At 33.5% G+C, this 14,591-nt stretch overlaps 1 protein-coding gene and 1 non-coding gene across 4 annotated transcripts in view; both read right to left on the bottom strand.

Annotated features, from left to right (window-relative positions):
- LOC105477229 (BMP2 inducible kinase) overlaps positions 1–14,591 on the bottom strand; it is a 146,973-nt gene that overhangs the window by 56,585 nt on the left and 75,797 nt on the right. For all 3 annotated transcript variants that reach the window (XM_011733629.3, XM_011733628.3, XM_071093549.1), the window contains exons 7-9: positions 14,259–14,391; positions 4,990–5,093; positions 3,235–3,314 (exon numbers count right to left, since the gene is read on the bottom strand). In XM_011733629.3, the coding sequence (XP_011731931.2) occupies positions 3,235–3,314; positions 4,990–5,093; positions 14,259–14,391 (317 nt within the window). The remainder of the gene's footprint in view (positions 1–3,234; positions 3,315–4,989; positions 5,094–14,258; positions 14,392–14,591) is intronic.
- On the bottom strand, positions 5,687–5,818 carry LOC112425855 (small nucleolar RNA SNORA18). The gene has a single exon (XR_003017010.1). It is a non-coding gene; the product is annotated as a small nucleolar RNA SNORA18 (small nucleolar RNA).

Here is a 14,591-nt window from a genome sequence, read left to right as displayed (position 1 = left end):
TGATTTATGAAGCACACATCTGCTGCATTTGCATCTATCAACAAGTGCACAGATCCAGTTATTTCCCAGTATCTGTATGTACCACAAGAGGGAACCCTACTAACAACTCTTTCCAAGAGGAACAAAAAAAACGTGACACAGAATCAAAAGATCTTAGAATTACATGTATGCTGTTTTCTGAAAATAATACTAATGCTCTAGATGGGATGGGGATGGTAAAAGACATGAAAATTGAACTAATAGGCCAAATATATACATATATATATATATATATATACACACACACACACACACAGATATATATACACACTGTACATCTGTATATATACATATAATCGGTATATATATATAAAAAATCAATTATATCTTGTTTTAATGATAATCAAGTATTTACTGACATTGAATTATTGATGTGCCATTACAACCAATGCTATACTCCCTAAGCTCAAGTAATTTGGGGGAAATATTGTACACAATCTCTCTGTTTAACTATCCCTTCTGTATTAAGTGGCTAGGACAGGCCAGACCTGACATTGCCTTGTTGCTGATCTAAACCCTCTTTAGAGATTCACAACACACGTAGGCATAGCAAAAGCCCTAAGAAGCATATTAAAAGTCTGTATACTTTGTTCACTCTGACATCTCCTGTTTTACCAAAGTGCTAATATGTATTGTACATTTACTGATATCCAGCAAAACACTGCACAACACCCTGTCCTCAAAGAATTTACAGTATACCTAGGAAGACAGGGCACATGTTAGTGGAAATGTAATAAATATAAGATAGTAAAAATCATCAGTGCCAAGCTAGTGCTGTCAAGAGTTTATGGAGATGTAATTGTACTTTTAACCTAATCTGGCTACAGAAGGCTTCAGGTAGAAACTGGGGTTTAAAATTTTCTGAATAAGTTTGATTTCATTAGGCAGTGACAGAGAAACCAGGTATTCTATGGGAAGGAATGGGAAGAAAATGCCTGGGCAGATTGGCATAGGGAGATACAAAATTGACTGAAGTTAAAAACAGTAATTATTGCATCAATACTGCCGCATAGTCTCATTTTCACTATTACAACAGTCACGGAGCTGTTTTTCTGCTTCCCTTCTTTCTCCTCGCCATCACCTGAACAAAATCATTGTAGTTTTCCTAAAACTCAGACTCACACTCTCCTGCTTAAAATCCTTCAATGTTTCCATCTGCCAGGCCAGTGATTCTCAGTGTCTCCATATTTAAGACATGTCAGATAAATTTCACATCTTAAGCCATACCAAGAGCAGATGCAAAGTTCAGGGAGATGAGAGCGACCTTTTAAGAAGGCAAAGAGTACCACAGATTGAAGGCAGCTGAAAAACCCACAGGTGCTTTTTGAAAACATGTAATGAAACTGCTAGTAAATGATTTCTCCTCCCAAAATATGCTCTTTACATGAAAAAAACTAAATTTTTTAATATTAAGCTTTGTATACATTAAGATTTTTTCAAGTTTTCACTAATATTCATAGACTAAATTTATATTAACCAGTAAGTACCAATCAACCTTATTTTTTAATATACATAATGTTCAGATTTAACATACTATAAATAAGCACTGTGAATTTTAATAGTACTATTTCACTGTCTTGTAACTCCACAGCTATAACTTGCATTAGGGTGAAAAGAAAACCAAATCATCATTCTTGTTCAGCTGACTTATGCTTTTTAAAAAAAATCTGCACCTACTTTCTCAAAGATTTATTTACTAATTATTTTAAAAAACAGAAGTCACAATAAAATTCAACTGACAAATCCTACAATAATTCCTAATTGCCACTCAACTATAACAGTGGATGCTACTTAAAGCTACGTCATAGATAAGATCCATTGTTGGTCAAGCTGGATTCCTGCAGGTTAGATATAACCTTACACCTTCATCTCTTCTCAAAAGAACATTTTGAAATTCAAGTGAATGAAGATATTTTTAGAGTAACACCATTTTTGAAAATAAGTCATTCACAAATGAAATTTTAACATTTATAAGTAACAGATCATTTACAACACATGTCACAACCAAGTCTCAAAGAGTAGAACTGACTAGAAGGTTGAAAATTAACTGACCTATAGGCCAAAGTCCAAATTTCTCAGCATGATATATAAACAAAGTTGTTCATGACGGGCATTTATCTACCTCCTGTATACGTCCCCCTTTGTCCTAGTCTTGTAGTTTCACAAGGGTCATTCTTGCCTAAACTGCCTGCCTGCTATAATTTCACTCCCCACCCTTCCAGGTGATTGACTATTCACCATTCAAGGAGGAGTGCAGCAACTCCCACCCGCAGGGAAAGCATTCTGTATGTGCTCCTGTTTTCTCTGTTCCCAGTCTTTCCCTTCCTCCACACTCTCAAAGTAGCCTAGTATCTATCAGGCTGTAATTGTTTACTTGTCAATTAGAATGTGAACTCCTTGGAAATAAAAACTGCTTTTTTTCCTTTGTGTTTCAATTGTCTATATCTTGCATATAAAAAGCATATGAACAAATATATTTTTGTATTGGGTAAACAAACTTTGCATAAATAACATACAATACAAAATTGCTGTGACCAAGAAATCTCCCCAAATATAATATTATACCTGTCTGATAATCTAAGATACAATCCTGCTTATTAACTTTTAAATTAAAAAAAGTGTGAGGGGGGTAAAAATCAGTCATTAACAGATTCAGTCTTAACCTACATAATATAGTTCAAACTTATTAATAATATAATAAATACACTGAAAAATAAGATTGAAAACATATTTACCAGCCCTAAAAAGTATTATAGTTATAACCACTCATTACAAATTCTACAAAGTACATACATATTCTATATATTCTAGTTGCCTGTAAGAGCTATTTTTTCTTTCCTTAAATTTAAAAAATAAACATGGTATTTATAAACTGAAAACACAGTATTTCCTAAATTAAGAGTTGCTGTGTGATGAAAACGACAACCCCTGTCCAAAAAAAAGACCCACTCTAACATCATCAAACAATCACTTGTCATTGAGTGAACAGTTCCAGTGAGATGATGCCAAACTCTTTATCTAGTATTTTTAAAAGCTTATTTTGTATTTGCTATCTCAATTATACCACATACAATAAGCAACACAACATCTTTTGTGGATGAAGATGATATTTAATCAATTATACTTGCTAGGAGTAAAAACAAAACCTATCATTTTTTTTTAATGCCTTTTCAATTTTAGCATAGTTTTGCCTACCTGGCTTTTATTTGGCTTTTCCTAGCAGCTGCTTCACTAGCAGTCATCGGTTCAGGAAGAGCTGAAGGAATAGAAGAATTCTTGGAAGGAAAAAAATAAAACCTCTCATTTTAGTTTTTTAATTGCAGAAAGTTTTTGTAAGCTATGGATATATTATTGAACTTTAAAAGGACTATGAGACGCTATTACTATCATATCAGATACCTATAAATTGTTCACATATATTCACCAGATCTAATCTGCAAATATCACTACATGTTACACAAATGTCAATTTCATATTCATGTGCCACAGAAACCTTGGAAAATAAGCAGAAGAACACCATTGTGTCCATTTATAAGTGGGTAAATCTCGAGTAAAAAGAAAGATTATATTACACTTGTAAATCAATGATTATTTTGCATTTTGGAAAAAGCAACAAACACCAAGGATAAGCATCAAGTGTTGTTTCTACATACTACAGATAATTTTCAAGACACTCAATGTAAGGCCTGGAAAATCAGGGCGGAAGGCCTTGTTCATTTGTTTATACTCAATGTTTAGTTCATTGTAGGTACTCAATAAATACTTGCTGAGTAAACGTCGAATGAGTCTACTTATCTACTTTTAGAACTGCAAAGCTTTCAGCTTCAACAGAGAAAATAATACATCAATATGGCAAGGGCTTCAAAAAAAGAAAGGCACCACATTCCTTCTTTTTTTCTTAGTGGGGTAGATTAAGTTACACATAAAGGAAACCCTACAGAAACAGGTCAGGCCAGATGATCTTTACAAAGTCAAGAATGGCTTATATCAGTGATGATTCTAGAGACCTTTATTAACACTGGCAGAGACTTGCCCTACACGATTCACCTAATGTAGTTAAATGCACTGTACAGACAGTGAATAAAATTCAAAGCTTTTAAATAATACTAACTATTGCCAACTGAGCACCTTCCATGGACTAGGCACTGGGTTTTACATGTAATCCTTGTAATTACTATCCGTGTTTTACAGAAAAAGAAATGGACATTAAAGTAACTTACCAAAAGATTCAAAGTCAGTCACTGATAAGGACAAAACTGAATCTGGGTCTCTCTGTTTACACTGCCTGTGCTTTTTTAAAAAAAAATTTTTTTTAAGTTTTAGGGGATATAAGTGCAGTTTTGTTACAAGGATATACTGCATAATGGTGAACTCTGGGCTTTTGTATGACCATCACCCAAATAGTGTACATTGTACCCATAAGGTAACTTCTCATCCTTCATCCGCTTCCCACCTTTCTAAGCTTCCAATGTCTATTACTTCACTGTCTATATCTATGCATACACATTGTTTAGTTCCCACTTAACAATGCCTGTGCTCTTTAAACCAAAGTTCCCCAAACTTAGTTAACACAGTGCTCAGTATCTCAGTAATTGTTTACTTCTAAGAAAAAAAAAAATCTAATAGTCCTGTTTATTAAATGGTTAGGCCCAAATAACTTAATAAAATTAGTTTGTGCTAGGTCACAAAGATGTCCCTGTGTTTTCCTCAAAAATGCAAAATATGCTGCCTGAGTCTGCTGCAGTTCCCCAAGGTATCTCAGTGCATAGTCTGGGTACTGAAGCTTTGTACCACAAATATAATCAAACACACAATCAGACCACTTGTCATGAAACAAGCAACTCTGTAGTTTAACAGCAGCAACAAACAAAAAAGTAACTCTGAAAGTAAATATATTCACATATGATAAAATGAATTTTAAATTCATATCCTACTTGAAAACCTACTTACATTGATGTTGGAGACTGGACAATCCTTTTTGGCAAATTTAAATGCAAAATATGATACTTGAAATATATCAGGTCTATGTTCCGGATCTGGTTCAAGCATGAACCCTGCAAGAATAGATAAAAATGTTAAGAAGTTTTATGAAACACACATTATACTACGTAGCGGCACACATTATAAGATAAAAAATACATATTTTCTGTTCCATTCTAAGATCAGTGATGATTCTAGCAAATTTTTTTTTTTAAGTCAATAAATTTTTATTCAAGGAATTCCATGTTGTGATTTCTTCCACTGTCCATCAAGGTCCCTTTAGATCCTCTAAAGAGCTGGAGTCATCTTCAAGTTTGCCCTTTTTAATGAAACTGATCCAGTTGTCATGTGAGCCCACAATTACTTTGGCTTCGTCATCTCCTTTTAATATGGGTATACTGAGGAAGACTTCAAAATTCACCAAGAATCTCTGGGATTTAATTTATTCAACCAATTTACTTTAGGGTCCTTCATACTGTAGGTGGTGGGGATCTGCCTGGTTCTCAATCTGACACCCTCTCAACATGAATGAGTTCAAATCACATTCATTCCTAAGCGATCACTCAAGAATGGTACAGATGTGTGGAATATGCCAATACCTAAAGTAAAAAAGTAGATTATCTGGTTTTTCATAACGTTTAGTAACTGTCTTTTTCAAACTTTTAGCAACTGTCTTGTAGTTCCTTCCCACAGATCTAACAATAGTCCTGTGAGTAAAGTAAAACCACAGAGTTACTCTATGAGGCGTTTCCAACGACGTGCAGGCTACAGGAAAAGCCCCATTGGGACAGACCTCAACCGATTCTAGCAAACTTTATTCATACCTAAAGAAAATGCAGAAATTGCTATTTTATAAATAAAGCATTATCCCAAGCTAAGGGTAGATCAGTCACAGAACAGGCCTACACTACAAGTATGAATGACAAACATGATTATTGACAAAGTGACACAAAAGAAAAAGTGAGTTTAGTGAACACTGGGGAATTATTCAAGAAAGTTCCAAGGCGATAGTAAAAAGGTCCTTCAAGATAATTCTACTCAAAATAATTCTATTCAAAATAATTAATACCTGTATTAATTTTTAAGTGATCCTGAACCATTGAGAAAAGTCTCAATTGTGTACATTATAATCTAACAAAGTAGTTAATGATTGGCACTGTCGCTTTCCAAAAACATGCTCTCTTCCCATACTGATGCTAACAACATTCACCATAGTTCTGTATCTTAACATGTTATCCATATCATGCTCAGAAATATGGGCAGAATTTTATGGTTTTTATGAACAGATTTCAAAACAACCTTACAGCATTGCTTGAAATGCCTGATCTTTTTTCTACCAAAATGACCACTACCATTTGGTAGTACTCTATTTCTTGGATAATTTTTAATTCTAAATTTCACAAGGTTGACATTTATACTCAATTCCATAAGTAAAAGATTTTGTTAAGACATCTCAAAGTCTACCTCTGCTTCATTAATTAACACTAAGTTGTTATAATGTTTAAATCCTTTTTAAACTACTTAAAATGTAAAATTTAAAGAATTGGATGATATTCTTAAGTTTACTAATAAAAAAATGTATAGAGAGATCTTAGTATGTAAATGGGTTACATAAAATTATAAATCAAAATGAATTAAATCTTCCCTTCAAATTTAAGTAATATTTTGAATACAGAATGTGTGATACATCTCCAATGACATGATAAACTTATTTTGGCTAAAAACACAGTTATGTGGAAAGTTATAATTTACTTGAGAGATTCTGAGCTCAGTGTAAAATATACAAAAACTCTGAATGTAACTTGATTTTAGATATTTATAATGCTAACATATATGACTTATAAAATTGATTTTTTAATAATTTTTACCACCACTGCTAGATTGAAATAACTAAAAACATTTTAATTCTAATATTTGCTAGTTTATATTCAAACTCAATCCAGAAAAGATCTGAGGAATCCACAAAGTTTATTTTATCTTGATACCAACAGATATTAAATGTTTTTAACATAACACCCGTACACAAAATCGGGATAAATTTAAACATACTGTTAACAATAAATACTTATTCATTCATATAATTTTAAAAACCAAACAAATCACATGAAATCTACCTAATTCACAAACGTATAGTCCTATTTTTCTATTCTAACAAATTTATTTGGCTTTTAAAATCTAATTTCAACAATAGCTAATTATACATATTTAGTCCTATAAAGAACTTGAAGTGGCACACAAAACTAAGATTTTTTTTTTTTAATATATAAAAAAATTAAAACTAACCGAAAAATAATGGCTTGGGGGTTGGACAGGATAATGAGTTAAGTTATAAACTACATATAATTTGGTCATAAATGCAGGCCCAAAATGTGCTCTCCATTTTTTAGCTGTCAATATAAACAGGGCAATATGATCCATTACATGAATCACAGTGTATCTAATACAAAAACAAATCAGGTGCTAAGGAAAAACACTATTCGTGATACTGAAAGCTAGAGAGCAAATTCTCCGTTGAGTCTTTCTAAAGATAGCTCACACAAAGTGAACAACATCCTTAGGAACAGCAGTGAGTGACACAGGGTCATGTTTTAAACACTCTATCAGTATGGACTAGTGGCCTAAATGCCATGCAGTAAAAGAAAGGGGTATGGTATAAGAATGTATTTCTTTTGTGGCCTGGCTTAATCCAAGAAAAACTTTTCAAGTATCCAGAGAGGAATTAAATGATAGTTCAGGCATTCCTGGTTTTTCTTTGTTTTGTTTTCTTTCATAGCAGTTGAGAAGCACCAAGGGAGAAAAAAATAAATTTGAGATTTTGTGTCCTAACCTATATGGGTATAAGTATTTCTGTCACTCAAGTTAAGCACACCATATCCTCTAATGATTAGGTAGCTAGGTTGCAGGTAGAATTGATATTATCTTATAAGCAAACACAAGGACCTCGCATTCCCTGGGTCATGTTTTCATGTGGGAATATATCTGCTGGAGCCAGTTTAGTCTGCCTAACTGTACTGATCCCATTTATGTGACATAAAATCAACTCAAAAGGTCAGAACTACTATTTATTTTAATAAAGAAGAACAGAAAATATTAGAGTATATTAATATGGTAAAAGCAATATTTCATGAAATGTGATTCAGTTTATGTGTGTATATTCTGTGTGTGGTGTGTATACCAGGTCATAACTAAAATATATTTTTTATTAATATATTGAATCACAGTCACAAAAAGTTTGAAGCCACTGTGCTAGTGTAGTGCCACGATCTCTATTACTATAACTCATTCTCCCCCATGGGAAAGATAGTGATTTGTCATATTGCTAGACTAGAAAAAAGAATGAAGCAACTCCATCCGTCAATTTCTGGTGATCTTTCTTTCAGAACAGGTTATTTTAAGAACATACATGTTCTCTGCTGAGCCATATTTTGTAAGTAACCTGCCTCTGTGAAAGAAGTCGAAGGTTTTTCAGCATTGCCTATGACTGGATGTTTGTAAATTTGAAGGTTGCGAACACAGAAACAGGATCCTTTGGCTTTAGATCTAAATTTCATTCTGCAATTTGCTTTATCAATACTAAAAAGTTGACAGTTTTACCTGATGAGCTCCAGTGGACCATCTCTGACTTGGTTCTAAATTCAAAGTATGAAAAGATGAATAATCATACCTAAAACCCACAGGTAGAACTCTTGGCTACATTTTTATCTCTGAATATTTCTAAATTGAGTATTATCAGCAAGTTAAAAAAAGGAAAAAATCATGAAGGCATCTTTAAGCACTTAAGTAAGATAATATAATTTACTGAACTCTTCAAGAGAATGGGTTGCAAAATGTACTACTGGATAACTGAAGGATGTAGTCTAGAGTGCAGAGGTCTCACATTTAATACAGCTAAACACTGACTGAAGAAGGACAATTTCACTCAGGCATGGTGACTCTCGCCTGTAATCCCAACTACTTAGGAGGCTGAGGTGAGAGGGTGGCTTGAGCTTGGGAGTTCAAGGCTGCAGTGAGCTATGATCTCACCATTGCAAACCAGCACAGGCGACAGAAAGATCCTGCCTCTTTTTTTTAAAAAAAAAAAAAAAAAAAAAAAAGGCAAGAAATTGACCCTTCAATTTTTATAGTTTTTCTAAAGCCATTTTCTCCTGCAAATAATCAAACCTCGAGTTTAGTGTTTTATTAATTGCTACTTCATGACAATAAAACTATATCATCTATTAACAAAATATGCTTTTGGGGAAAAGAAACGGATTAAGGAATCTATGTGTTCAGTTCACCTAAAAGTAGTATTTTGTGATTAGGTCTAAAAACAAACAAAAAAGGCAGAGAAGCTAGAATACACCCTAGTTAACTCAACTTAAAATGATCACGTGAATCATCACAAGACCATTACCACTGAATCTGATTCTATTATAAATATAAAATCAACTTTTTAAAACTTAGCCACAAGAAATAATATTCCTCTGCTCACTCAATTGTGTAAATCTTTCTATTGACACAAATACTACTAACACAACCTAAGAACACAAAATAGAGCTTCAGTACTGAAGGTAGTATATGACTAAACTACAACAATATTTCCTATTGATGTAGACTCTGGTCTGAGGCAATTCAATTAATTATGCCTCTACTAATATTGCATAGAAAAGCACAAAATCCCTGCACATTCCAACAAAAATAGAAGCTAAAGGAGTTGCTGTTGCAGCAGTCAATTTATATTATGGTTTAGTCAAGGACCCAAGCCAAAAATTAAAGTAGTTACCATCAAGTTACACAAAACAAAGGATCCATGCCTGGGCCTAAATAAAGTTAAGCCACCATCTCTAATCTAATAGCTCAACAAATTTAAAAAGAAAATACTTTGGATAGAAGTCTCAAAACAATTTTTCTGCTTAAAATTTGTTTGGTTTTCCCTCCATAAAGACACATTGTTCTCTCCTACAAACTTCAAGTTATTACCCTTAATTTCCCTGAAATGGAAACATCCACTCTAATTTTCCAACCATAAATATTTCATGCATCAACATTATTTCTATCTGTTAACCTAGACATTGTTATGGAAACTTACATGTTACTATGTAACATGTGTCCTACATACCTTATTATACGGGTGCTGAAATGAAACTAAATTTAATAGCTGATAATATGTTCAATCATAACTAAAACATTAAGTAGCACTAAATAATGCCAGGATAATACATTTGGAATAGTCCTAGTAACTACCCCAAAAAGTTACTGATCAGAGCCCTCTCTCTACAGCTATTCAAGTAGTAACCCAGAGCCAATGATTGAAAAGCTCCAAGGAAACCCTATCTTAATCTTTCATTTCAAAGGTACTTTGAAGTAGCTGAGATTCTTTTTTTCAAAAATAATATAGGAGAAGAGGGTGGGTGAGGTTACAGAGGAAACAAGAATGGCCATGAATTGATAACCACTGAGGATGGGTGAGGTATTTTCATGAGGTACATGAAAATTTATTGCACTGCTCTGTCAGTATTTGTAGAAATTATTAAATTTCCGTAATAAATTTGAATTTAGTAAAAACAAGCAAGCAAATTCCTGATTTCCCACAATATGGGTATTGAAATAAATTTAAACCTAATCGAACCAGTCACAGTGGCTCACACCTATAGTACCAGTTACTCAGGAAGATCAGAGCCCAGAAGGTTGAGACCAGTCTGGGCAACATAGCTAGATCCTGTCTCTAAATAAATAAATAAATAGCTGGGCATGGTGGCTCATGCCTATAATCCCAGCACTTTGGGAGGCTGAGGCAGGCAGATCACCGAGGTCAGGAGTTCAAGACCAGCCTGACCAACATGGTGAAACCCTATCTCTACTAAAAATATAAAAATTAGCCAGGCATGGTGGCATAGGCCCGTAGTCCCAGCTACTCAGGGAGCTGTGGCAGGAGAATCACTTGAACCTGGGAGGTGGAGGTTATAGTGAGTCAAGATCACACCATTGCTCTCCAGCCTGGATGACAGAGTGAGACATGGTCTCAAAAAATAAATAAATGATAATAAAAATAATAATAAATTTAGCCCCAATACATGAGCTCTTAAGAGCAAAGATAAAGAAACCATAAAGCAATAAGTGAGAAGACCCAAAAGTTTAAAAAAAAAAAAAAAAAAAAACTTTTACCTGGTGTTCATCACTACCTTACTGTACAAAATAAGGAGATAAGAAAAATAATCTTAGTAGTTATATTTACAGTATATTCTAGAATAGATGATAATTTATGGTAAGCCTTTGGTAGATCCACCATTAACCCATGAAACCAAATTCCACTTCAAAGCATCCGAAGACATTTCTGCAGGGAAAGTATGCTCTAGTATCTGACAGCATGTCCTGCCCCTATCCAGAAATCAGAAATTAAGTTAGATAAAGAATTGTAATATTGATATCAAGAGTAGTTGTAGTGCTAGTTGTTACAGTAATAATGACTGCAGTATTAAAGGCTATCTCTTACTAAAAAGCACTTTTCGTCTTTCATTTAATTCTCACAATAACCCTAAGAGGTGGGTACTTTTTAAATGACCCTTTTAGAAATGGGAAGACTGAGATAAATGGAGGTGCTCAATGTTCCATACCAAACAGACAGAGCAGATGCAATCCAACACTGGCTCTAGAAGTCTTGCTCTTAATCTCTGCAATGTACTTCTTTAATCACCTTACAACACAGGAGCCAAAAGAAAACTGAGGCAGCCAGCTTTCGGTACATTATTCATAACCATTCAGTAATCCTGTTAGTTACGCTTCTCATTCTCCTCTAAATGGTTCTCTAAATTCAACTCTTGGATCTGGAAATGCAAAGTGCTTCTTTCCTCATCCCCCATGTTGGCCCCATTATTTGTCTATTGGGAGAGTTAACAAAAGCTAAGAAAAGTTCTAAACAATTGACTCCATTACTTTTAAGAGGAAAAGTCTCCAGGAAAGAAAGAACTTAATAGTTCAACTAAGCTTTATGAAGAGTAAATAATGGTAACTACTCTTGACCTAAATTAGTAACAAGAAAAAGTATATTCAAATTCTTAAGTAACCACAAACCATACAGTTTTAACAAAGATTTGTCAAAGCTATTTCATTTTCAAAATTTCTGTGTGCTATGAAATGGATGCAAATGGAACTAATACTAAAAAGATGTATATCTTCTTATGCTTTATCTTATGTTAATATATGGAAAAAACTACATTGCATGAATACACAACTGACAAAGGTTTCACATTCAAAAACTACGAGGGAAGCTAGGAATTCCTGATTTTCTGAATGTAGGATTTATTTAAAAGTAATATAAATCACTAACTACATATTATAAACACAGAGACACTGAAAAAAAATGGCAAAAGACACAAAAGGCCACATTTGAAAAATATAAAAAATAAAATCGCACGCCAGACATGGTGGTTCATGCCTGTAATCCCAACACTTTGGGAGACTGGTGGCAGGACTGCTCAAGGCCAGGAGTTTGAGACCAGCCTGGGTATACAGCAAGACTCAATCTCTACAAAAATTTAAAAAATAGCCCAGCACGGTAGCACATGTCTATAGTCCCAGCTACTCAGGAGGCTGAGGTGGGAGGACCGCTTGAGGCCAGGAGTTTGAAGTTACAGTGAGCTTTGATCACACCACTGTACTCCAGCAGGTCCTGGGCCACAGAATGAGACCTTGTCTCTTAAAGAAGACAAAGCAAAAGAATAAAATTGTGAAGAATCTAAATATTTTCTAAAACACATTACATTACAGGTAAGTACATTATGGTTTTAAAATCTCTACTTTATTAAGCTTTTACTACTCAATACAGTATTTTAAAAGTCTATAAAGCCCTCTGACAGGAGGTAAAATACCAGAAATATAATTTCAGATTGACTTGAATGCTTTTATGTTTTTTCAACCTTTCGTTATTTTTGCCTAGCTCTCAGAAATAAGTCCAAAGACATAATACACGATCAAATTTATACTAGCAACGATAAAAACTAAAATTAGCACATTTACTGACAAATAAAGGAAGCATATAATATACTGTAATGCATCAATTAACTAGAGCCTAATTAGATCTAAAATTATCAGTAGTATTTATTTTTTCCATCTTACCATCACAAACACACATAACTCCACCACACTCCCACATACATACATACACACACACACAGAGAAAAAAAGAAAAACCTAATCACAAGAAAATAAGATCCTACTACTGTAAGCAAATTAAATCACAAGTCAGACTAGATTTCTTCTATGCTCCCTTTTTCTTTTGGGCATTTTTTATCTTTTTTGGAATTTTTACCCTTTTATGATTTACACAACCATCAAAAATTATAAAACTTAGACACATCAAATGAGTAACAAATATTTCTAATTGATGAGTTTGGGTTCATGAGTCTGGGGGAAATATTAATGGTTTAAAGTTATATGGCAATGCATTAATCTTTTTTTAATACAGTTCCTGGGATTAAATGTCTAGCTTATAAATTCCATATTCTACTGTTATAATAATTTCACACTTATTTTCTTCAAGTACATTTGTTTTATTTTTATATTTAAATCTTTGATTTATCTGCAATTTTAGCATAAAGAATGAAATAGAGATCCAGTCTTATTTTTTGCCCACAAATGGCTGAGAAAGTTGAACTGCCATCTTCATCACACAAACCTCAAATATATTTCTATTTCTCTCTTTTCTATTCCAGTGAGCTGGAAGCTACAACAAGGGGCATTTGAATGCAGAAAACAAAGCAGAAACGCTAGACACACTTAATGCTAGACACACTCCATGTTAAGAGGAGCTGTTTAAATATTGTAGCTTCCTAATTTAATAGCTGGTGGTCCTTCCCCCTCCTCAAACCTTTTTAATAAATTTTACCGTGTAGATATATAAAAAGTTAAATTACAGTACCTACCAAAATGGAAGAAAAAAATCTTAAAGGAGGTTGGAAGAAAAACTCAAGTATTCTTTTGAAATCTAGGGCCTCTCGGAGACTAGCCCTTCTGACATTATCCCTTGGTGTGTGCTACTAAATCTTACTGAGGGGCTTAAAAACATCTATATTAATCAATAATTAGGTTGCTTTCATTCTTATGTAAGTTTTCAAACACCTTTTTAAATATTTTTTTCTTTACTATAGTTTCACAAAATTATAATATATGAAATACAGACTGGATTTAAGTAAAGGAATGTAAATAGTAGGCCCTAAGTACAGTATCCTACAATATTTTCATATATATTTCCGAATACTTACTTATTAAGCAATGTATGTTATAGGAGTAACGAGAATTGTCTGGGATTGTGAAGTTGCCATCACAGATAGCAACCTGACTCTCACCAAAAGGAAGAGTGAAGAAACAAAGTTTATAGAGTAGACATCCCAGTGCCTGTAAACCAAAGAAGCATGAATATCATTAGAGCTCAAGTAAGCAAGACATAAAAAGAGCCAAAAACTAAATGTTATTTTTAAAAAGCCATGTTTCTATACTGCAACAATCTTTTTACAAATTATTTCTCAAATTAATACATTTAATTTTTGAAAAGACATTTAACTATCATTTCCATGATCATCTATCACATCTGTGGC

This window comes from Macaca nemestrina, chromosome 3, assembly GCF_043159975.1.
Source record: "Macaca nemestrina isolate mMacNem1 chromosome 3, mMacNem.hap1, whole genome shotgun sequence".
In the NCBI taxonomy this organism is placed as follows: Eukaryota; Metazoa; Chordata; class Mammalia; order Primates; family Cercopithecidae; genus Macaca; species Macaca nemestrina.
The sequence above is the reverse complement of the archived record's forward strand: the minus strand, read 5'-3'. Positions and strand labels throughout refer to the sequence as shown.